At 36.7% G+C, this 24,093-nt stretch overlaps 1 protein-coding gene across 1 annotated transcript in view; it reads left to right on the forward strand.

The window, feature by feature from the left end:
* The first annotated feature begins 405 nt into the window (after nt 1–405).
* RBM44 (RNA binding motif protein 44) overlaps nt 406–24,093 on the forward strand; it is a 32,995-nt gene continuing 9,307 nt past the window's right edge. Inside the window, exons 1-16 of the mRNA XM_079131913.1 lie at nt 406–527; nt 6,234–6,324; nt 9,808–10,014; nt 10,117–11,405; nt 11,691–11,749; nt 12,993–13,166; nt 13,853–14,036; nt 14,131–14,153; nt 14,286–14,370; nt 16,411–16,525; nt 17,015–17,143; nt 19,724–19,803; nt 19,909–19,982; nt 21,059–21,347; nt 22,982–23,127; nt 23,255–23,400. Coding sequence (XP_078988039.1) covers nt 6,249–6,324; nt 9,808–10,014; nt 10,117–11,405; nt 11,691–11,749; nt 12,993–13,166; nt 13,853–14,036; nt 14,131–14,153; nt 14,286–14,370; nt 16,411–16,525; nt 17,015–17,143; nt 19,724–19,803; nt 19,909–19,982; nt 21,059–21,347; nt 22,982–23,127; nt 23,255–23,378 — 3,054 coding nt within the window. The 5' untranslated portion in view covers nt 406–527; nt 6,234–6,248 and the 3' untranslated portion in view covers nt 23,379–23,400. The remainder of the gene's footprint in view (nt 528–6,233; nt 6,325–9,807; nt 10,015–10,116; nt 11,406–11,690; nt 11,750–12,992; nt 13,167–13,852; nt 14,037–14,130; nt 14,154–14,285; nt 14,371–16,410; nt 16,526–17,014; nt 17,144–19,723; nt 19,804–19,908; nt 19,983–21,058; nt 21,348–22,981; nt 23,128–23,254; nt 23,401–24,093) is intronic.

The raw sequence follows: 24,093 nt of genomic DNA on the forward strand, positions 1-24,093 counted from the left end.
CATCGCGCATTCAGTTCCTTACTTCCGACTTAAGGCGACTGCGCTCGGGTGTCGTCTGTCCCGCCCGCGGAGCCGGGGAGTCCCCTTCAATGCTGCGCCCCGCCCTCGTCCGCACCCTGCCCGCGGGGCTTCTAGAAGCCAGACGCTTGATTCCGAGGCGGGGCAGCGACGCTGCGTGACCACGGCCTGGGAGGACACGGGTCTTTTGGCTTCTGCCCACAGAGGCGCGCAGTCCTATGAGGGTGTCGAGCGGCGCGGCAGGAAGGCTAGAGGCCCAGCCTTTCTCCGTTCCGCACGGCAGAAGCCAAGTCGACGGTTTCCTTCCCGCTCTTTCGCGCCCTCACACCGGGCCAATCACAGCGCCGTCCGGTTCGCGCCGACCAATAGCAGGGCAGTTTGCCAGGCGGTGGGCGGGCCGCCGGCGGCCGTTACCCGCCAGGCACCGCGGCCGCGCTCAGCCCGCACTCGCTCTGAGGCGGTAGCCGGGAGCTGACGCCGCACGCGTGGCGGCGACGGCCGGGCTGCAGGTGCGACAGGCCTGGGCGCGGGACGGGCCGGGGGGTCGCCGGGCGTTCGCGCCGAGGGGGCGGCGGGCCGCGGGGGACGTGGGCACCTGGTGGCTCCCAAGAGGCAGAGGCGGGCGCCGCCCGGCGTGTGCGCGGCCTGCGGGGAACCGCCCTGGCCGAGGGGCGCCAGGTGGGCGGACCCGGGCGTCCGGCTGGGGAACCGGGCGGTGCGGGCTGCCCCGCCAGCAGCAGCGGGACGGCGGGCCTGGCGGTGCCGCAGCGGCTCCTGGGCGAGTTGGCCGAGGGGCGCGAAGGTGGACGCGCGGCGCGGACCGCTGGCTCGGCCGGGCGCGGGCCGGCGGGCGGGTGCACGTGCTCGGACGCAAACCCGCCTTCGCCGCGGACCCGGGCAGGAGCGTGCGCGTCTCCGGGTCGCCTCGGAAGGTTCCCGGCGGTGAGGCCGTGCCGTCGGCTTCACCGGTGGAACTCGCGGCCTTTGCAAGTTGACGGGCGAGCGCGCCCTCTGATTTGCGTCGCGATGGCACCGAGGCCTCTGCTACCCGGGATTGAGCCCGGGGCACTCGGCCACGGAGCCCTCCCCGGCCCTTCGCTCGCAGTCCTCCAGCCTCAGCCTCCTGACCTGCGGGGAGTACCGGCGGCCTCTGGCAGGCCCGGCTCACTCCTCTTGGGATGCGTAGCTGTGCGGTTTGGGTCTTGTTTTTTCCTGTAACGGGGATCCGAGGCCTGGAGCGGCTAGACGAGGACCCCACCGCTAGGCCGCATCCCGGACCGCAGTGGTTCGTTCGTCTCGGTTCGTGTTTATTGGGGATCGAGCTCAGGCCCTTGAACGTGCTAGGCAGGTGCTATTGTGCTGAGCAACATCCCCAGCTCTTTTTATTTTTTGAGACAAGATTTCACTAAATTGCCCGAGATGACTTCAGACTTGTAATCTTCCTGCCTCAGCGTCCGGAGTAGCGCAGATTGCAGGCCTGGCCCCCGGCATCAGGCACCCCTGGATGCAGGAATATGTTCTAGGAAATGTGTTGTTCGTCAGTTTCATCCTTCGAACGTCACCGAGTATATTTATGCAGCCACATTGGTAGGTGATACCTTAGAACTACCACCTTATGTGGTTCGTTGTTGACCAAAATGTTACGCGGCACATGACTATGATTCTTCAACAGTCATATGAGTTGCCCAGTCCGAATTTGTGTATGTTTTTCTTTGGATGTATTTTGATTTTCAGGAGTACTTTATGCATTATGTCTATTACCCTCTTGTCTAAAATTATTTTTTCTTAGTTATTGGCTCATTTTGTTCATGTTCTTAATTATTTTTAAATTCTCTACTTACCATCCCCCCACACACATCATCTTAATTATTTCTTTTCACAGAGGAAATTTTTGGATCAATTATATGTACTCATTTTCTCCAGTTCTTTGTTTCTTGTTAATCTACTTACTCCAAACAGGCATTCATCTCCATCCTTTGACCAAATCACTTTTGTAGGTTATAAATGACCTCTGTGTTGCCAGATTCAGTTCCGAGTGGCCCTCATCTCATTGTTTTAAATATCCTCACCATTTTCAAACAGCCTTTTCACTTGTCCTCCAGCTTACCATATCTACCTTAAAGACCTACTGGTCTTTCTCCTACCACGTATATTGTTCTTTCTCAGTATCCTTTGTTCTTTTTTTCAGCTTTTTGCAACTTTGGAATGCCTCAGCACCTAATTCTTGGGTCTCTATTCTCTGTTTCTTTTTCATTTACAGATATTTACATTTGAACTCATAGATTTAAATCTCTATTTTGATTGGTGTTATCCAAAAGAAACATAATGCAAACAGTATGTGTGATTTTAATTTTTTTAGTAGACACATTAACAAAGGAAAAATATATACATAAAATTAGTATGTGTTTTATTTAACCCAATATATGAAATTATTATTTCAGCTTGTATTCAGATAAAATGTTAATGAGATTTTGTTTCTTTTCATATTCTTAAAAATCTGGAGTGTTTTACACGTACAGCACATCTCAGTTCAGATTTGCCTGTTTCAAGTACTCATGAACCACACAAGGCTAATGGACAGTGCAGTTCTAGATAACCTCAGTGATCTCCAGAATTCTATCTCCATTTGAAAGTCTAAAAGATATATCAGAATTAGCATGTATAAAGCTCTTAGGAGGTATTCTTGATTCTGTTTTCTCACAGTTCCAGTTCCTATCCATTCCAACAAGACATCCTCCATCCTAGTAGATCAAGGATCTAATCACTCAAACTTCTCTGCTGCAATCACTGTGTTCCCAGCCATCACTATCTCTTGTCCAGAGTATTACAGAAGCCTCCTGACTGGCTAGGTGTCTGCATGGCTCTTGTCCTCTGTTTCTTCAGTTGTTTTTTCCAGGTCTCACCTTATCAGAGAAGTGTTCCTTAGCTACCATATTTAAAGTGCACACCCCTCCTCCATGCACTTGAAATAGGTACCCTAGTAAATCAGTATTCCCTCATCTCTTGCATGCTTTCCTTTTCTCTATTGCTTTGTCATCATCTAACATACTGTATGTTTTACTTACTAATTTGTTTCTTGTGTCCTGCCTTAAGAATGTGAGTGTTTGGGCTGGGGTTGTAACTTAGTAGAGCACTTGCCTCACACTTGCCTCTGAGTTTGTTCCTCAGTACCACATAAAAGTAAATAAATAAAGGTATTGTGCCCATCTACAACTAAAAAATATTTTTTAAAAAATGTGCCATAGGGAAAAATTTATTAAACTGTTCACTAGTTCAACATATTAAATGGTGGGCATTCAGAGATACTAAGAGAGATTGTTCCTGCTGCTGTTGATGTTCTGTCATTTCTTGTATTAGGTTTGAGGGTTGCCTGTCACCATTTCTCTGTGTTCCAAGGTTTCAAAAAAATTGATACAGGCTATGCCTCAGCCTTTGAAAAATTTCCTGTGGTTGGTTCTCTATTCACCTATTTGAATCTTTTTACAATCTTTTCTTAGAAATTTGCTTGTTTTCATTGTTGTAAAGTGACCTATTAAAGGTGTATGTGCCAAAAAAAAAAATTGGTTTATTTGGCAATCTCAAATTTTCAAAAAAGTATCTCTTTATCTCTTGTTAAGATACTCCTTTTTTTGGTTTAAATTTTTTAAAAAATGAATTCTCACTGTGGTACTAGGCTTGCCCCAATCTCCTGGGCTCAAGTGATCCTCCTGCCTCAGCCTCCCCAATTACTGCGATTACAGGAATATGCCACCATTCCTGGCAAGAAGCTCCTTTTTTAGTTGCTAATTTTTGTTTCAGTTCTTACATTTGTCTGATATTTATCTACTTTTGTTCATCCTTTCAGAGAATAGGTCTTTATTGTAGTTATTTTTACTATTGTTAAATTGTTTCTGCTTTTCTCCTAAATAATTCTGTCATCAACCTTATGGTTTATCTTTAGTTCTTTTCTGAATTCTTTTTTTAAACATATTTTTTAGAAGTGAATGGACACACTACTTATTTTTATGTGGTGCTGATGATCAAACTCAGTGCCTCACACATGCTAGGTAAGTGCTCTTACCATTAAACCACAACCCCGGCCCCTCTTTTCTGGATTCTTGAGAGTCCTGCTTAAATTCATTTATTTCCAGTTTTATTTAATAATAAACACCTAGAGCTCTGAATTTTTTTGCTTTTAACTTTGACCATGTCCAGTGAGTTTTGGTATCTATATTCTTACTGTCAGTTTTTTTTAAACTATGAAAATCTACACTACTTATTAAGTAACAAAGTTATACAGTTTCTGCTTTATATTCTTATTGTAGAACACACAGAGTGAACATAGATGATTTTTTTTCAGGATCTTTAATTGAAATAGTTCATAGTTCCTAATTAGAACAAAATCAGTTCCTCTTCCTGCCAAACTTATTGGATTCTGTTGAAGACACTTGATAGAGTATGGGCAGTGAAGACAAGTGGGAGCCAGAGGCTCAAAATGATTTTGTGGTTTGGCTAGACATTTCTTCGCTGGCCTCCTCTGGGATCACTCATGTGTGCATTTAGATATCTTGGTTTTTCTACTAGTGACCATTTTGTGCTTCCTCATGTGTAACTGAGTTTGAACAGTCACTTCTTGCCACACATCCCACATGGGCAAGGGAAAGGGTTCCTGTAGGAGGGATGGGCTCCCTGCAAAATAAAACTATGAAATTTATTTATCAGAAATAACAGAAGATGGAATTATCTTAAAGGCAGGGGCATGACCAATTGAGACATCCATAAGGGTCTGGCTCTAACAAGGAGCCGGAGCTTGGTTTATTTATAGCAGTACAGATCAAAAGGCGACGGATAGGAGCTTCTTCCAGAAAAACAGCATAGTGGGTGGAGTTAAGCAAGCCATTTGACTCTAGCTGGTCATTCCCATATCCAGGGCTTGCATTTGAATTGTCAGTGAACCAAAACAGGATAACCACATGACTCAGGCAGTTCCTGAGGTCAATTCCTCCTGTCTAATAGCTCAACCATGCTTCATTCACATGCAAGCCATGGGTGGCTCCCCGCAATCACTGTCATTAACTTTTTTAAAAACAACTTTATTGAGGTATATTTTACTCATTTCAATGGTTTTTGGTAACTTAAACAGAGTGATGTAATCATCACACATAAATCAATTTTAGACCATTTTCATTCCTCCAGTAAGATCCTTTATGCCCATTTATAGTTAATCCCAACCTCTCCTCCAACTCAAGGCAGCCACTAATCTACTTTGTCTCTCTAAATCTGTATTTTCTGGATATTTCACTTAAATGGAATCATGCAATATATGGGCTCTTGTGCCTTGGTGCTTTGATTTAGCATAATGTTTTTGAGATTAATACATGAAATAGCATGTATTGGTAGTTTGATCCTTTTAATTGCTGGAAGATATTCTACTGTATGAATGTACCATTGTTTTAGTTAGCTTTTCCGCTGCTGTGACCAAAAGACCTGACAGGAACAATTTTGAAGAAATAAAAGTTTATTTGGGAGCTCACAGTTTTCGAGGTACCAATCCATAGACGGCTGATTCCTTGGGTCCTGAGGTGAGACAGAGCATCATTGCAAGTGTGTGGCAGAGGAAAGCAGCTGGATACAGGGCATCAGGAAGCACAGAGAGAGCTGCCCTCACAGGGACAAAATATAAACCCCAAGGGCAAGTTCCCATCAACACGGTTCCTCCAGCCACACCCTACTTGCCTACAGTTACCACCCAGTTTATTCCTATCCTGGGATTAATGGCATTGATTAGGCTAAGACTAATAGCCCAATCATTTCACCTATAAGCTCTCTTGCATTGTCTTACACAGTTTTTTGGGGAACACCTAATATCTGAACCATAACAACCATGTCATTGACTTTTAACAAGTGTATGATTTATTTTGGAATCATTTTTATCTAGTTTTGACATAAATGCTGTCATTATACACGTTAAGACTTTTTGATTGATTTTTTTTGATAACCTAACTTTATGTTCCTTGGAAATTTTACGACTGTCTTGTCTGTTTTTTATGTGGCTATTAATTCACACTTTTTAAAAAAATTATTCAGTCATTCTAACAGTTTCATTGTTTATTAACCCTCTGAATTAGAATCTTTGACTATATCTGCTACTTTGTTAAATTTTTCCTGTATTTCTAATAGTATTTTTTAATTATACTCCAAGTATTATAATAATTCAATATTTATACCTCTTCTAGAGTATACATCCTTAAATGATGCAGGCCACGGCACTGATGGAGACAGCTTCTGGAAAAGTCTACCACAATAGTGGAGGAAGTCTCAAAAAAGGTGAGGGTCTAGGCCAGTTGTCTTTTTGGGTGGAAGGATTGTTAAGTGTAATTGTACCAGATAGCCCCCTCCATTGTGGCTGCTTTCTAAGCCTTCTTCCATTAAGCACTTTCTAACTTGGCAAGTTCTGTCAGGTGATTTTTGGTGGATATGAGAAATCTAGGAAGGACCTTTCAGGAAAACAGGATATAGAGAAGATCAAGTGATTGGAAAGAGAAGGATTTTGTTCAGCCAGGCTTTCAAAATTGCTAATGGGTATAGTTGCTTCAGAGTAGTTCATAGAAAGTGGGTAAGTTGACTTCTGCTGCCCAAAAAGTTGTGTGTTTTGTCTTCCCACAAACCTGAAATTTATTTTTCTGATATAATGGTAGAAAAGAGCATAAACAGTGAAATAACTGGGCTGGGATTGTAGCTCAGCGGTAGAGCATTTTCCCAGCATGTGTGAGGCACTGGGTTCAATCCTCAGCACCCATAAAAGTAAATAAATAAATAAAGGTAAAAGAAAAAAGTTCAAAGAAATAATCTATACCTTTAAAAAAGGAAATAACCAAACTCTATGTGATTATGAACGTGTGTAAATAAAGAAATGATATTCTAGATTTTAAAAAATCTCATTCTACATTGTCCATGAGACACACTTAGAAAAGAAAGATTTAAAATAACAGGAAAAACAAGAAACGAATGAACTTAAAAATTTGAGGTGATAAAATTAATAGAGTATAACCCATGTGTACAACATTGTAAGAAGGTAAAGGAATCATTTTTTAAAAGTGTTAGTTACATTATAAAATGACGATATCTGTCATGAATGCTAATTGAACAAAGTACACTTTATATTCGTATATTAAATGCTAAAAACCTCGGGAAAGGCTGCTAGACATTAGATGTGATAACAGTTCTCTATCTTGTAAATCTAGTATGATATTTCATACAGTTCAAAATACTCTTAAAATATGAACATAAAAAATTTTGATCTGGAGAATATAGAATAAATATTAAAAATAAAGTAGGTTGCAAATTGGTGCAGCCACTCTGGAAAGCAGTATCGAGATTTCCAAGAAAACTTGGAATGGACCCACCATTTGACCCAGTTGTCCCACTCCTTGGTTTATACTCAAAGGACTTAAAATCAGCATTCTACACTAATGCAGCCACATCAAAGTTTATAGCAGCCCAGTTCACAATAGCTACATTGTGGAACCAATCTAGATGCCCATCAATAGATGAATGGATTAAGAAACTGTGATATGTGATATGCATATATATCTCCATACAGTGGAATATTATTCAGCCATAAAAAAGAACAAAGTCATGGCATTTGCAGGTAAATGGATGGAGTTGGAGAATATCATGCTAAGTGAAATAAACCAATCCCAAAAAAACCAAAGACCAAATGTTTTCTCTGATAAGTGGATGATGGTACATGACAGGGTGGGTAAGAGAAAAATGGAGGAACTTTGGATTGTGTAGAGACAAATGATGGGAGGGGCGGGGGTGGGGGAAGGAAAGATAGTGGAATGAGACAAACATTACCCTGTGTACAATGAATCAAAATGCAGTCTGTAGGAGCTGGGGATATAGCTCAATGGGTAGAGTGCTTGCCTTGCATATACAAGGCCCTGAGTTCAGTTCCAGTCCCACCAAAAAAAAAAAAAAAGTGCAGTCTGTAAAAATAAAAATAAATAAAATTTTTTTTAAATGTAGGAAATCTAACTTACCAGACTAATAATTAAAATAGTATGATACTATTGTATAAAAAAAGTTAAGAAAACATAACCTGACAGTTATAAAAATATCCATTATGCTCTAATAGTTAAAACAGTATGTAACTGTTGAACCAAATAAGACTAATAAATCTTAGAGTAATGTTGAAGCACATTGTGGATGATTAGTGAGTCATGAAATCATTTAGCTGATTGTGACTGGCCTTTATTTTTCAGTGAAAGGAGACAGAAAACACAAGAATGCATTAAACATAGAGTAATTATTGTTTTGTAAAATTTTTGTTTCGTGTGCGTGTGTGTGTGTGTGTGTATTAGGTCATGATATAAAACGTGCCTCCAGTTGTCTTAGTGAAAAAGAAAAAAATGGAAAACTGCTGATCTTTCTCTCTGCCTTGCCACCACTTCTCATTAGTGAAATTGCTTGTGAAACTTTTATACCAGTCACTTTTGCACTCTTGGTCTACCTGCCTTTGCTCTTCTCCCTCAAGCTTCATTCCTACTGTTGCTGTAAATGTCTTCAACTCTGTTTCAGTCACATAACTACCCTTTTAAGGTGCTTTCATTGATCTTTCTTTGCCTGAGAAAGAGAACCAAAAATTCATCTGACACAGCATGAAAGAACTCTCAGCTCATAGTTCCTATAACTCCTATAGAGTTCCTTCACCCCAGGCCAGCTAGCTTCCAATTTCATGAAAATGCCATGTTCTTTCACACATGTTACTCACTGTTGGATTTGCCTAAAATTATTTTGTCTATATTATTTCAAAACTTTTTTTTTTTTTTTTTTGGTACCAGGGATTGAACCCAGCCACATCCCCAGCCCTTTTATTTTTTATTTTGAGACAGTTTCATTAAGTTGCTTAAGACCTCACCAAATTGCTGAGACGGGCCTGAAGGATCCTCCTTTCTCAGCTTCCTGAGTCACTGGGATTACAGTCATGTGCCACCATACCCTGCCCAAAACACTTCTAAAATGTAAAGTTTTTTGTGAAGTCTAATTCTTTCTTCTCAAATGTACCTGCTCTGTTAATTTTTATCAGTACTTTTAACTATTACATTTTTATATGCTTATCTGTGACCCTTATGAAAGCTAATTAGCATGAGAACAGCACCTCTTATCTGCTTTTCCTTTTATAAGATGCTCAGGAATGGCACCAGAAGGCACCCAACAATTTATTAAATAATTTTATGAGAGAAAAGTTTTTAATGAAATTTGCCCACAAACAGTGGCTGCCCTGTAAATAGAAAACTCCTTGCCAGTTAAAGAATCCAAGGAGAATCATGGCTACTCTGTTGGCTTGAATTGTCTTAACAAAATACCCAAGTGACAGAAATGTATTCTCTCATAGTTCTGAGTGCTAAAAGTCTGAGATCAAAGTGTTAGCATGGTCATCTTCTGATCAGGCATCTCTTCCTGGCTTGAAGATGACAGTATTCTCACAGTGTCCTAAAGTGACGTGTTCTCACATGAAAGGAGGAAGTAAACTCTCTGGTGTCTCTTAAAAGAGCACTAATTCTATCACGAGGGTACTGACCTCATGTAAATCTAGTTACCTCCGAAGGTCCCATCTTCCAATACTACCATATTGGGGATTAGAGTTCAGTTTGTGTCAACTACCATAAGGGTTATTTGTCATGGATAATATAAATAGTTTTCCTGCTTTGGGAAGAGCCTGGACCAAATCACATTTAAAGTTTTTTCTAGTGTTTAGATTCTGTAATGTTGCTGTTAACATTTTGTTGTTCTTTTTTTTGACAGATATATCTTCAAATTCTAAGAAAGAAAATTCACTATTTTCTTCCAGTATTTGTAATAAAGTCAAATCTACTCTTCCTGATGATGAGTGGAATACACTGAAGCAAGGACCTAACAAAGAAATCAACAGTATTGACAAAACAGATTTATTGGAACCATATTTTTCAGCAAGTCAAGATACCAATATAGAGAGTACTCACTCCCAGTCAAGTGAGTTTGAAGACAGTATCGACTATGCTTTTTTGAATGAGACATATTCTATACATTATTCAGAGTCAAAGCTAAATGAAAATCTTGCTCTTTTAAGTTCAGAATTAGATCCTGAAAAGCAAAAAAGAGAGGACATATTTTTTGATATTTTGGAGCATCAAGGTAAGAAGACTGTTGGCTTGGAAAAAATCTCCAAGATTTCGGATGATGACTATAAAGAAACTGCTGAAGATATGCAAAAGTATGATATAGATGAAGATTCACAGCAGGAATATCACAGTGCAGAAGAGCAAGAATATATAAGTAACCATTTATCTTTTGATGGAGCCAAAACATTAAGTATATCTAATTTGGAAGTTGTTGAATTAAGAAATTCAGGATATGAAGTTAAATGTATTAGCAATATCGAAGATAATCATGTTAAGTTGGAAAGTAGTTCTATTATTTCTTTGGATTCACTTAATGTTTTTGCACAAGAATATTCACCTCATGTCTCTAAATTTCAGAATTCTGTCATGATAAAAGAAAATCATGAGCCAAAGCATGAAAAGTGGAAGGAACAAGAGACTAGTTTGATGTACCACACAGTATTTGATGATATTATACAAAGAAGCAATTCTCTTGGAAACCAAGAATCTCAATCTAAGAGTGGTTTCTCGAATCCAAAAGCACTCAAAACTAAGATTTATACTGAAAAAATGAAATCTCAAATAACTGAAAGTAAAGATTTTTGTGGAAATACAATTGTTGAGAACAAAGTTTCACAGCATCTTGAAAATCCTACCATGTTACCTCAGAACAAAGCTTTAGAGTCATTACTCCAATCCTGTAAAGGTTGCCAGACTTCCTGGACCTCTGTTTTTGATGATTCAGTCATTTCTGCCTGTGGATATTCACATTATAAAAGCCTACAAAGTACACCTGACCCAGCCTTAGGTTTCCCTGTTACACTACCAAAGATTGCAGTCAGAGAAAATCAGGCAGTGGAAAAGGATAGCTCCCTAAAAGTTGTTAACAGCAGTACCACAAATAAAATTTGCTCTCATGATAGGAAAGGAACATGTCCTAAATCAGTGACAGATACAGCAGGTTGTACAGTCACAGTTAACCAGACAGTGGATGTTAGCACTGATTTTAGGGCTTGTTTCACAACCAGCAGAGCAACTAGTGCAAGATCTCCTGTGGTATCCACATCAAGCAATACAGAGATAACGATGATGAATAAACAACGGCCTGGTGGGTGGCAGAGTGGAAAACAAACCAGTGTGGCTTGTGATACAGACTGGTCATGCAGTCAAGATCGTGTAGACTCACAGATGGTTTTGACAAAAGGATCAGAAAGATCTGTCTCAGTTGACACTTTAAAACCAAATGGAAATTTCCTAAATAAGGTAAAATCAGTATGACTAATTATAAATTTTATTTTACTTTAAATTTTACCTTATAAAGCACATGCTAATACAAATGTTGGTGATTCATTATGTTATATTGAGGCCTTTGAGAAAAAATGTGAGGGGAATGAGTAGATAGATTGCCTCCAGCTCTATTCTCTGGGGGTAGCTATTGCCACAAAGACCTTTTGAAGTTTAGTTCTACATTTTGCCAGTTTGGAACTCCAGATATAACATGAGTTGTTTGTCATATCTTTACAATTTGATTTTAAATTATACTTTTAGGATTCTCTGGAACTAAGAAAAACATTGGATATCATAGACTTAAAGAAACATCCTGAGAGGTAGGTCAGATATATAAACTTATGTGAGAAATGTCTGAAATAGTTTTGCTTTCTGTTTAGCATATAATTCATATAGAATTATATCTAAAAGGAACTTTAAGAAGTTATCTGCCTCAGCAATTTGTCTTCCAATAAATAATGGTGAAACAGTATGAGATATTAAAGCTCTTTACTTAATGAGATTTTAGTAATCTTATGGCTTATGTTTCCTTATTCAAACCAAATCCATGTTGATTTAATTTTTTTTATTCTTCTATAGACCAAAACAAAATAGCACCTTTTGAATCAAATGTCATACGAAGAAGTTAATAACTACACTTATTGAAGTATTTTAATCTTAATTTATCATATAATTACTTTGTACTTACTACTTATAACTCAAAACACAATGGAGAAACAGGAAGTCGGATGGGAGAGAAAAAGAAGCCAAATTAGTTACCAGTTATCATGCTCTGAAGTCATTTAATTTTTTTATTCAACCATTCTTCATTTTTCTAATGAGTTTAATTTGGTATCTCAGCTCTGTAAAATGAAATACAAAAATTGGCTTCCATAACTGCTGGACATGGCAACTAGAAAAGAAAACTTCTAAGAACTGTCAGTTTTAAAAAAAAATGTAGTGTAGTGACTTGAACTTTTTGGTTTGATATCACAGTAGACTATTTGCTTATATTATTGATCCTTAATTGCTAGGAAAAATATACATTGTATTTTTTTTCTATTACAGTAATAGATTTAAGAACAATTTCAATCCAGAATGCTCATAACTTTTAAAGAATCTTGGCCAAAACTTAATTTAGGTTAGGGGAGAAGAAAAAAAAAAAATCCATTGATTCTGGATAAGTGAAGTCACAGTCTTAGGTTGGAATCCTTTTTTTGGTAAAAGAAAGTAAAAATTTGCAAATTGCTAACATTTCCTTGACTCTTAGAATATATTTAGCTTTGACTTTTTTAAAAATTTTTTTGGTTGTAGGTGAACACCTTTATTTATTTATTTTTAAGTGGTACTGAAGATTGAACCCAGTACTTATGGGCTAGGCAAGCGCTCTATCACTAAATCATAACCCCAGCCCCTAGCCTTAACTCCTGACATCCTTGTTTTTGTTCCTATAGCCTCTCTGTCTTTAGTAGGAATTATTTAAAACTTGACAAGGAACTGTAAAAAATTTAAAATCTGTTTCTAGAGGCATATAATTACTGTAGACAAATGGACTCTTATTTGGTTCTGTCTTTTATTTTAAAGGGAATTTCAAGTTTCTAAAGAGATGGAGAAGAATTTGCCATCAAAGTGCTGTCAGAATATAATGCAGAGAGCCATAAAAGCAGAGATGCACCTTTTAAATGTTCACTATCAGATGTGTCATCACCATTGTTGTGATATTTACAAACTTGTAATGGAAAATAGAGGAGTAAATAGGTGTTTATTAATTTTAAGTTTGTATTTTCTTAAAATCTATCACTAGCTTTAAGTTTATTCTAGAAATTTTTTTTTTCAATTTTGAAGGGCAAAATAAGGGGTGCATTATAACTTGGTTTATTAGCTGTCTTAGAGGTAACAGGCATTTAAAAATAATACATTTGAGTTTTGTGGAGGGGCAACAGTGCATTGTTAGAATGATGAATGGAGGAAAAGGATAGAGTCAATGTTTATTAACTCCAAGTAGGATACAATCAGTGAGAGGGTTTTGTATGATATTCTACCATATTCTCTAGTTTATCCATCAAGAGTTGCTTGTACTGACCCTAGAAAAAAACACATCTAGTCAGGCATGGTGGTACGCCTGTAGTCCTAGCAGCTCAAGAGTCTGAGGAAGGAGGATCACAAGTTCAGAGCCAGCCTCCACAACTTAGCAAGGCTCTACAAAGTTTAACAAGACCCTGTTTCAAAAAATGAAAACATCTGGGGATGTGACTCCCTGGTTAAGTGCCCCTGGGTTCAATCCCTGATAGAAAAAAGAAAAAAAATCTATTGTAGTTCATTCTATTTTACTCAACAGCTAAAATTTTAAAATCTAGTAGAGTTAGAACTAAGTGAATAACATTAGTGTTAAATGAATGTCTTGGGCCTAAATAATTTATTTTTGTGAACTTACCTTTGAACAGGAATTTACCAAGTAATTCTGCTAAGAAAGAATTAGGGTCAGCATTACTCTCTGTTCTGGGAGACTTAAAAGTTAGATATATGAACTTGAAAGAAAAAATACACAAGGGCACACTACTGGAAGAGCTGCCCCCACTGTCAGTAGAATCAAAATTATTGTCTGCCTTCTCTACTTTTGCTTCCAGGGTATGTATATATGTTTTAAGAATAAAAATTGTACTTCATTTAGACAGTAAGCATTTAAACAAAGATATTTTTCTCTCCTTTTTCCTATTTCCAGCTGATGAAAGAAGAGGCACATGAGTAAGTTATAATTCATCTAATTTAGAATTTATTTGATCGTACAACTGCTTAATTCAGTTAACTTGAACTTCTCTGTTTTGGTCCCCATTTGGAACATGGATAAATCCTTTAATGAAATGCCTATCTGTTTAGCTTTTCAGGAGCAGATTCTGAACTAGATAATCAAAGTGCACCTGATGTTGATGTTTCTCCGACCCTAAAAAAGACACTCTCTCAAGTGAGATTTTTTTATTTAAAGTTCATCAAGATAGATCTTTTAATTTTATGGCCTAAGTAAACTGTAACTTTCAGAAACCCTCACATTCTACTTTTTGTTTAACTGGCTTATTTTGTGTAGTACCATTTGAGTCATGTAACCAACTAGAAGGAACATAATGTTGTATTTAGGTCCACTTCTGACCAAGGTGTCAACAATCTATGATGAGTAGGGTGACCGTGTAATTTATCATCAAACCTGGGAGTTTTATTTTTTTTAATGCAATACTGGAGATTGAACCCAGGACCTCACAGTTGGTAGATAAGTGCTCTACCATTGAGTTATATCCCCAGCCATTTTTGTTTTATTTTGATACAGTACAGTTTCCCAGGCTGTTCTTGAACTTTGATCTGACTGCCTCTTGAGTAGCTTGAATTTCAGGCATGTGCCATTACATGTGGCTCAAACCTAGAATTTTTGAGGATAAAAGACAGTAATGTTAATAATTGAGTGTGATGATAGGTACAAACCCAGACCGTCTCAGGAAAATCTTGATATATTGCCACCATGATGTTGAGTCAGTAGGATTAAACCTAATGTCTTTCACTTTCACCTCATGAGGTAGAGTAAAATGATATTCCATTCATCTTGGACAAAACAAAGTTTTAATTCCTCCTTTATGAAAGAAATCACTTAGATTTTCTCAGACCTCAAAATTAGGTTTTTTCAAATCTCAAACATTTGTTTCCCCAAGCAAATATTTGTCAGATGACAACCAAGAAGGTTGATGTTTTATCAATGTAAGGCTATTCTGTAAATTCTGAAGTGATAAAAAGCATTAGTTAAATATACAGTCCCTTGTCAAGTGAGGAGGCATTAGGGTAGAAAAGTTGAAGTTTGTTTCTACTTTTCTGACTTTGGTTTTAACTCTGAGGTTTCGTTATTTCAGTAGTCTCATTTTACTTTTTGTAGTGCTGGGGATTGAACCCAGGACCTTGTACATGCTAGGCAAGCACTCTACCACTGAACTATATTCCCCAAGATGAAGTGCAGAGCCAAAAATGAAATACTTGATTAAGATATGTTTCTTTTTACTAAGAGAAATTAATAAAGGTAAATTAGCAGATTATTTGTTAACAAAAATATTGATTATCCACAAAGAACAGATTCAAAACTAGATTTTAATGTGCTCAAATTTTTTACATGTTTACTTAAACAATTTGCCCATTTAATGATTATGTGTTGTTCTGAAGCACTCTCCCCAATTATAATAGTAATTATGATAAAACCTGATTATTTAAGAACAATATATTGTTTTTATAAATACAAGATTTAGAACTGATGATGTTGCTCAGTGATAGAGTACTTGCCTAGCATGTGCAAGGCTCTTGGTTCAACAGTCCCTAGCATGACAAAAAAAATAATGATGAAGTACAAGATGCAAATAAATGTGACATCATTTTTATAATTGTAGTTTTGATTATAAAGCAATATGTCTTTTAAGTTGGAATTACACTTTAATGCCTGTCTCATTAAATTAACTGGTTAGGTGTAAAAGCCAGTGCAGTGTAGTGTTTCCAGATTTCAACTATTCACATACCATTTTCATAATTTACTATAGCCGTATTTTACCTATGTGTTAGTTAATTACTCTCCCTTTAAATAAGTTTAAAGAACAATTCACTATTACATGTGGGGAAGAACTTTTATTTCCCATAAATAGAAGATACACATAAGCATATACACTAAATTAAATATATAAAAAGTTAACATATACATATTTCTATATGTAGTTCTAAAAATCATGTCAAAAGCTTCTAGTGTATGTATGCCACATTTGCTCAGTAATAGTAGTGTTGGCATAAAGACTGGTTTCAAATACTAATTCTTGTTAATTGTGTGACATGAACCAACAACTTATATTCAGCTTTCTTTTCTATAGTGATTTTTTAACTCTTATGACCTTCATTATTGGGAGGGATAAATAATGTTGGTGTAGAGTGCCTGTCATATACTAAGAGCATAATAATTGTTAATCAGTATTATTATCTTAATCCTCAGATGTCTTTATTGTCTGACTGTAGTCATCCTACACAAGATACATCACCTGAGAAAGATGGTTTTAAAAATGGTAATATAAATGTAGACTTCAGTCAACTAAAACTTGATGATAAAGGTCAGTATAATAATGTATTATTTTGTGTAACTCCAGAAAACAATAATGTTTAAAATATTTCTACTATTCATTAGTTTTTTCCTTTAAAAGATTTTGAACATTCCAAAAAGATGATTAATTTTAATGTAATAAAGAACTGCAGCATTGCTTAATCCCTTTAGAGATGGTAATGTTATTGTTATGTAATGATCATCTTTTCTTCAGTAAAGGACAACTCAAATGTCAAAAAAGTAAGGCTTTTAATAAGCTATAAATCATTGTTAAAGGAAAAGTAGTAAGCAAATCATTCAGACTGAGAATAATTTTATTCAGAGACTGCTGAAAGCCCTTCTCAGAACATTTATGCTTGGTTCCCTGATTTTACTAATGTTAATCATTGTATTTATACATAAAACTGGTAGTCATCAACATACTGGTACATGTTTTTATGTAACTTTTCAGTGTTAAACATCGTACATAATTCATAGTTCATTGTATTCAATATCTTAGAGTACAGAAATTACCGCGAAATAAGTGAAGACTGGTTTGATGCTAAAGAGAACCTGACAGGAGTTGACTTCTCAGGAATACAAGAAAATCAAATAGAACATGACAGATGGAATCTAAAATTTACACAAGGTTTGTTCTTAATAGTTGACTGAGAAATTCTAAACTGGCTTGTTTGAAAATAGTGCTTGCCTACTTCTGTGTTATATTGGGAGACTGAGCTATTATAATATTTATTCCATTTGGTGGCTTTTCTTATATATAAAAAAAAGTAGTCAGTTGGAGGTCCGTTTTTTAAAAGATTAAATCACTATTAAATGTTTTTTTTCTGCCAGGCATGATGGCTCACACCTGTAATCCCAGCAACTGGGGAGGTTGAGACAGGAGTATCAGTTTCAAGGCCAAACAGCAACTTAGCAAGGCCCTCAGGAACTTCACAATATCCCGTCTCAAAAACCCTGTGTCACAATATCCTGGTTCAGTTGTTAAGCCCCTGTGGGTTCAATCCCCAGTACCCCCCACCCCCCAAAAAAAAGAATTTCTTTTTCAGAGACTGGCTTAAAGTTTAAATCAAGGATTTGGTTAGCAGGAGATGCCTGACATTCTCTTCCTCCTACTGAACACCAACCATCAGTACTCCTTCAGGGCATCCTTTTCTTCTCAACCTTTGGCAGGTACTTTCAGCTATCAAATTAGAGATGAAACCATTGCTTTTCCTTACTTTAATAATTTTAACTACTTAAGGAATGTTTTCATCTTTATATAGTCCTTAAAATTGCTTATAATAGGATTTTCTTTAGTATCTATGATTATTGCCTTCTATCATTTCTAATGATATTTATGCTACCAGTGGAGCAAAGGTATCTAGTTCTAACCACGGTGCACATACTAGCCCAAGGAAGGTCTTTCTTTCTTCCTCTTTGAATGCTGTCTTTGATAGGAAATTATCAAAGAGCAGCCTCCTTACACCCTACCCTGTTTTAAATACCTTCCTTTATTTTTCCTGTCTATTTCTGTGGATTTTTCTTTTATTTTATTTAACAGTATGAGGGATTTTTCCCCTACTTTTAGAAATAATGCTTATTAAGATTTGTAATAATATATTGAAAGTGTAAGAAAATTCACCAGGTGGCACACACTTCTTATCCCAGCAACTTGAGAGGCTAAGGCAGGAGGATCTCAAGTTCAATGCCAACTTTGACAACTTAGGGAGACCTGGATTCAATCCCCAGTACCAAAATAATTACTTTAACTTGAAGGTTCTCAAACCTGTAATAACGACTCTGAATATTTTAGTGACCATTCTTCTGTGCATTTATTTGTACCTATATTTAATAAACATGCAATTTAAAATAAATGGCATCATATTATTCAGTTTTATAACCATTTTTGTCTTTTCTTGCATTGTTTTTCTCCATTATCACATATCATTACATCATGTTGTGGTTCCTTGGCATATTAACTGCCTTTCTACATTTATATATTAGCTCAGAGAGACCAGGAATTTTTGTTTTGTTTACTGCCTATCTCCAGTGTAAAATTCAGTGTTCAACCCACAGCAACTTCAGTAAATATTTTTATTGTACTAATGGAAGGTGAGGTGGTAGGTAGAATGTACATCTTCTGAGTTTTGTGCACAACCCTTTTTTTTTTTTTACTTTTTCTTCACTCCACTGTAAAAATCTAAATTATAAAGATAAATGTTATTACTGTTTTTTCTTTAGAATACATTGTTATGCAAACAGATTAATAAATCAAGTAAGTTAATGAAAAGTTTGGTATTACCCAGAAATGAAGAACTCTGCCTGAATTCAGCACCATAACCTATTAGATTTGTAATCAGAACTCTTAAGGCCTCAGTATCCTCATCTGTAAAATGAAAATAGCAATAGCTACTTCACAAGGTGATTGTGAGAATTATGTGAGATGATGTGTATGAAGTGGTTGGTATATTGCCTGGAGACTGGAAAGCATTCAGTGAGTGCTAAACTACTTATTGTTATTATTATTTAATGCAAAATAAAATTTACAAATCTTCCATTATTATATAAAAATTTTTGAGCATATAAGTAAAAACTAAGAATTCATTCAATAAATATTTGTGTACCCCCCTGAGTGCTAGGTTTAGGAGTTGATAGTCATTTGAATCTGAATTCATGGAGTCCTTTTTGATTTCAAACCAGATTCTCTTCACAGCAGAGACCTCAAAAATATAGTCTAAGAAATTTTATCAGACAAGAAGACATCTGAAATCAAACCCTAGATTTATGATTTCCAAAATCATGCTGTCTAGCTCAAGTTATTTATTGCTCCCTTTCCTTATGCATCCTTACCATTGTCACAAGCTATATATTTGCTGTTGATATTTACCTGATATAGAAGTATTTTTGGTGTGCTGTCCCCCCAGCAGAGGAATATTTCAGAAGTAACTTCTGAATCAAGAGATAAATGACCTTTTTCTTAGTTATGATGTAATTGATAAATTTTTGAGCTTCAGGAGACTTAATCAGTCAATTCAGTCTCTTTTTCTTTAATATGACATGTTTAGGACCCAGAAATCTTAAGAGCTGTACTTTGTAAGGCTGGTCTGCAGGCTAGTGCTGATATTTGCTGCAAAGTTTAAAATGAACTTGATAATCTGGGGAGGGTAACATGAAGTATTTTCAAATGTCAGTGTCATTTCTATTGCATATTATGTCTTTCTATAAGTAGAAATGAAGAATGTTGAACCCTTACGAAGAGATAAATGTTTTTTGATACATGTTGGTGGTCTCTGCCCTTCGGTATCTGAGGTATGCCAGGATTTCTCTTTGGGGCTTTATTTTTAAGTTTATCAATTACTCACGTTATGATTTGTTTTTTCTACATTTCAACAACTTTTATTTTTCTTCTTTTAGGCTGATTTAAGGTCTCATTTCCAAAAATACCAAGTTTCTGAAATTTCGATTTACGATTCTTCTACTAATTACAGGTATGTTTCCCAAATTCACTAAGTTTTCATTATTGTTTATCTACTGTGCACTAGAGATTCTGTAATAGATGTGAGGCACATTGGTGAGAAAATCAAAGGCCACTCCCACAGGAGATGCCCAGACAAGTGGAAGGAACTACATAGACAAATAGCTGCTGTCATTAAATGGTGCTATTCTTCATCAGCTCTTTCTTTGTACTTTTCAACGTGCCATTTGTGGCATATAGAATAGTTCATGATTTTGTGTAGTTTATCTTGGCTATACCATTTGCTAGGGGAAACAGTGCATTTTTTAAGAGAATGAGCTCTAGAAATAGATGGTTCATCTCCCAGCTCTATCAGTAATTTCATGCATGAATTTGGGCAAGTTATCTTTTCTGTACCTCGGCCTCTTTGTAAAGGGAGAATAATGGTACCTTTATAGCATTGCAGTGTATTATAAATATGTATTATAAATATGTATATTTCTCTGTTGTATATGTGCACAAAACGAAACAATATAATTTGATCAATTGTGTTCACTAATACCTCCCCTTAAATTTTGCTTTGCACCCTTTGAATCCTCTGGAGTTCGTGCTTATATATAAGAATTAGTTTTAATTTTTTTTTTTAGTGTGGCTATTCAGTTGCCTCTAGACTGAGAATCTGTGCAATTCTTTTCATTTATCTACTTTTCATATTTAGAACATTATATTTTAATATAAAATAAATAGAAGATAAGCCAAAAATCTTGCTGTCTTTTATTTTCTGTTTTTAATTTGTTTTGTATTTAGTTATCCTGAATAAACATTCTTCTTGTCCCAGGTAGGTATAGTATAGTAACCTTTTTATTTTTAAGAGCATTTATTCTTTTTTTTTTTTAAGATGTTGATGAACCTTTATTTTTATTCATTTATTTATATGTGGTGCTGAGAATCGAACCCAGTGCCTTACACATGTTAGGCAAGCGCTCCACCACAGAGCCACAACCCCAGCCCAGCATTTATTCTTAAGAAAGATAGGTTAGTCAATAGTTACAAAATTGTATAAGGTAAAGTCATTAACAAAGAGCTTTTTCATCTACTTTTGTATTTTAGATATGCATCACTTGCTTTTAAAAAAAACAGTGATGCAAAGATGGCTGTGAAAGAAATGAATGGAATAGAAATAAATGGAAAATCAGTAAATGTGCGGCTTGTTAAAACTCCTGGAGAATATACATCACCACTTTCCTCCAAAAATGGGAATAAAGTTGGTTTGAATAATTTGGAGAAAAACACCAACAAAGAAATGAACGCAGCCTCCTCAATTTCTAAATTGCCTAGAACTAGGCCAAGGCAGCTGGGATCTGAGCAAGACAGTGAGTTTTCCCCTTCCGACCAGAAGGTTAGTTTTCTTAATTGGTCCCATAAGTGGTCTCCCATACATGCCTTATTGCTATAAATACCTTTGTACAATAAACAATTCCAATATTGACATTTGAAATTGTAAGAATGAGAACATCAAACTAAATTGTTTTTGATCTTGATTCCACCTTAAGGTTAAGCTTTTATACAGCTCCATTTGCCTTATGGGGGTGGGCTGGGAGTGGAGTGGTTTCTAGATCTTTGTAGATCTAACCAAAGAAAAAATTCATTCACTTTAACATTCTTTGCCAGTCCTTGGCAGGCTTTTTGTTTCTATAATTAAAACTATTAGCCTATAAGTAACTACATTTTTATCATTCTTTTTTTTTCACAATTCTTAAAATCAAAAAATACAGTCATTTAATGTTCATATGCCCTCATCTTTACCTCATTGAGGTCTTAAATACCACATGGAAAGTGACAGTTTGCCTTGTTTGTACTCATCTCTCCACTGCTGATCAAAATTCCTGGTGTCCCTTAGGCATTCCACAGATTTTTTTAAATTATACACAGTAAAATTCACTTTTTGGTTTCCATGACTTTAGACAAAGGCATATCAACAAATATCCATCACCATAATCAAAATAATAAACATTCCTATCATTCCGAAAAAATTTCTTTCATTCTCTGATTTGTTTGCTGTGTTCGGTTGTGTTCTTTATTCCATCCTCTCCTAATTCTTAGAATTATCCCATTCCTTCTCTATACCATTGATGATTCTCATCTTCACTGAAACCTTTTCTTTCACTCATGGTCACCTATAGCCTTCCTAATCCCGGCAGGATTTTCACTTGACTTTGCGCTTCTTTGAGTTTACCCTCCTTATTTGTACTGCTTTCATTGCTAGACTTCTCACCGAAGTAGTTTATGTGCCTCCATTTATTTGATTGCCTCTCTCCTTTGTCCTAATACTTTGACTTCATTCTCAAAAATTTTACCTACTGTTCTTTCCATTGTCACTAGTGACCTTTTTATTGGTCTTTCCCTCATCTACCTTTTTTACCACATTGGCATCCCTTTTAAAGACACCTTTCCTTTCATCTCACTGACATCTCCTGGTTAGGATGGATTTGGGGTTACATAGTTTCAATGCATAGTAGAAAGGAAAGAAAAGTGTACCTGGGTTATTTTGGGTCTGAGCTAGAGATGTGGGGTTGTGGCTCCTCCCCTCCTCTCTCATTTGGTGTGTATGGATTCTTTTCTGGACATCTGTGCACCTACTTGTCTGTGCATGATGATTTTCTCTGCTCATGCCTGCTTTCTTGCTTTGTTTTGCTTAATTCTGACTGGTATTTTCAGTCAAGCCCCTGTGATCATTTGACTAATTTATTTGCTTCATGTTCCAGTTTCATGTTTTTTTAGACAGGTAATCCAACTGACCCAGCCTGTGATTTTGGTGTGCATTAGTTCAGGAGACAACACTCTTGGTCCAGTGGGCCATGGGGTTGACTGGGTAGAAGTATGCTGATATAGAGTGTGTGGATAACAAAGTTTCTGTTTCCATCTTCATTATACTGTACTCCAAGTTTTCATACCTTTCTAAAAAGTAGTTTCTTGTACCCTTTTGCTTTTTATCATATTTTCAACATTTATTCATCCTATTCATTAATTTAGGGTGTCAAGAAGAATTGTAAACAGATTGAATCTGCTCATTTATTACCTGAGACACCTATTCAATTTATACCTCCAAATACATTGAACCTTCGTAGTTTTACCAAGATCATGAAGAGACTGGCTGAACTACATCCAGAAGTCAGCAGGTAATGACTAAAATTATACTTTAACAGACTTTTAAATAAAATATAGTTAAATTCTATAACTTAGCCATATTCAGAATGGATTACTTTGGAAAAGAAAAATGCTTATGTATGTTTTCTTTTTGCATAGAGACCATATTATAGATGCTCTTCAGGAAGTGAGAATAAATCATAAAGGTTTCCTGAATGGCTTGTCTATTAGTACTATTGTGGAAATGACTTCATCTGTTCTGAAAAACTCTGCTTCCAGTTAGGAATAAACAAATCAATAAAGAGGTAAAATAGCCATCTTCTTTCATATTTAAGCATTAATCTTCTTTCATATTTAAGCATTACTTAAACATTTTAAGTTGATTTCATTTTCTTTTGAAATACAAAGAATAATTTTAAGATAGCTCAGCTGTTAGAGTGCTTGCCTTGCAAGTACAAGGCCATGAGTTCGATCCCCAGTACCACAAAAAAATAATAATAATAATTTTAAATTAAAATGGTAACATAAAAATACTGAATTTAAAAAACAGTATTGTATTAGATACCTATAGACACAAAGCCAATTACCTTAAAATTAATTGACTTAAATAATATTTATCATCTCACAATTTGCAGATTGGGATTCTTAGCTGGGTGGTTTAGTTCAGAGTCTCACCATGTTGCATTCAAGATGTTGACCTGACTATGGTCACCCAGAAACTAGCTGAGACTAGAAGATCTGCTTCTACGACAGTCCAGTCACATGGCTGTAGGCAAGAGGCTTCCTCGCCACATGGACCTACCTTTCTGTTAGACTCGTTGGATGTCTTTACATTGTGGCAGGTGACTTCCGTTGGGAAAGCAAGGGAGCACAGAAGATGCATTGTCTTTTGTGGACTGCCCTTAGGAGTTGCAATTATCATTTTGCCACACTATTAGAATGGGGGTCACTACATCTAACCCACACTCAGGGGGAGGGGAATTAAGCACCACCTCTTG

This window comes from Sciurus vulgaris (assembly GCF_902686455.1).
Source record: "Sciurus vulgaris genome assembly, chromosome: 3".
In the NCBI taxonomy this organism is placed as follows: domain Eukaryota; kingdom Metazoa; phylum Chordata; class Mammalia; order Rodentia; family Sciuridae; genus Sciurus; species Sciurus vulgaris.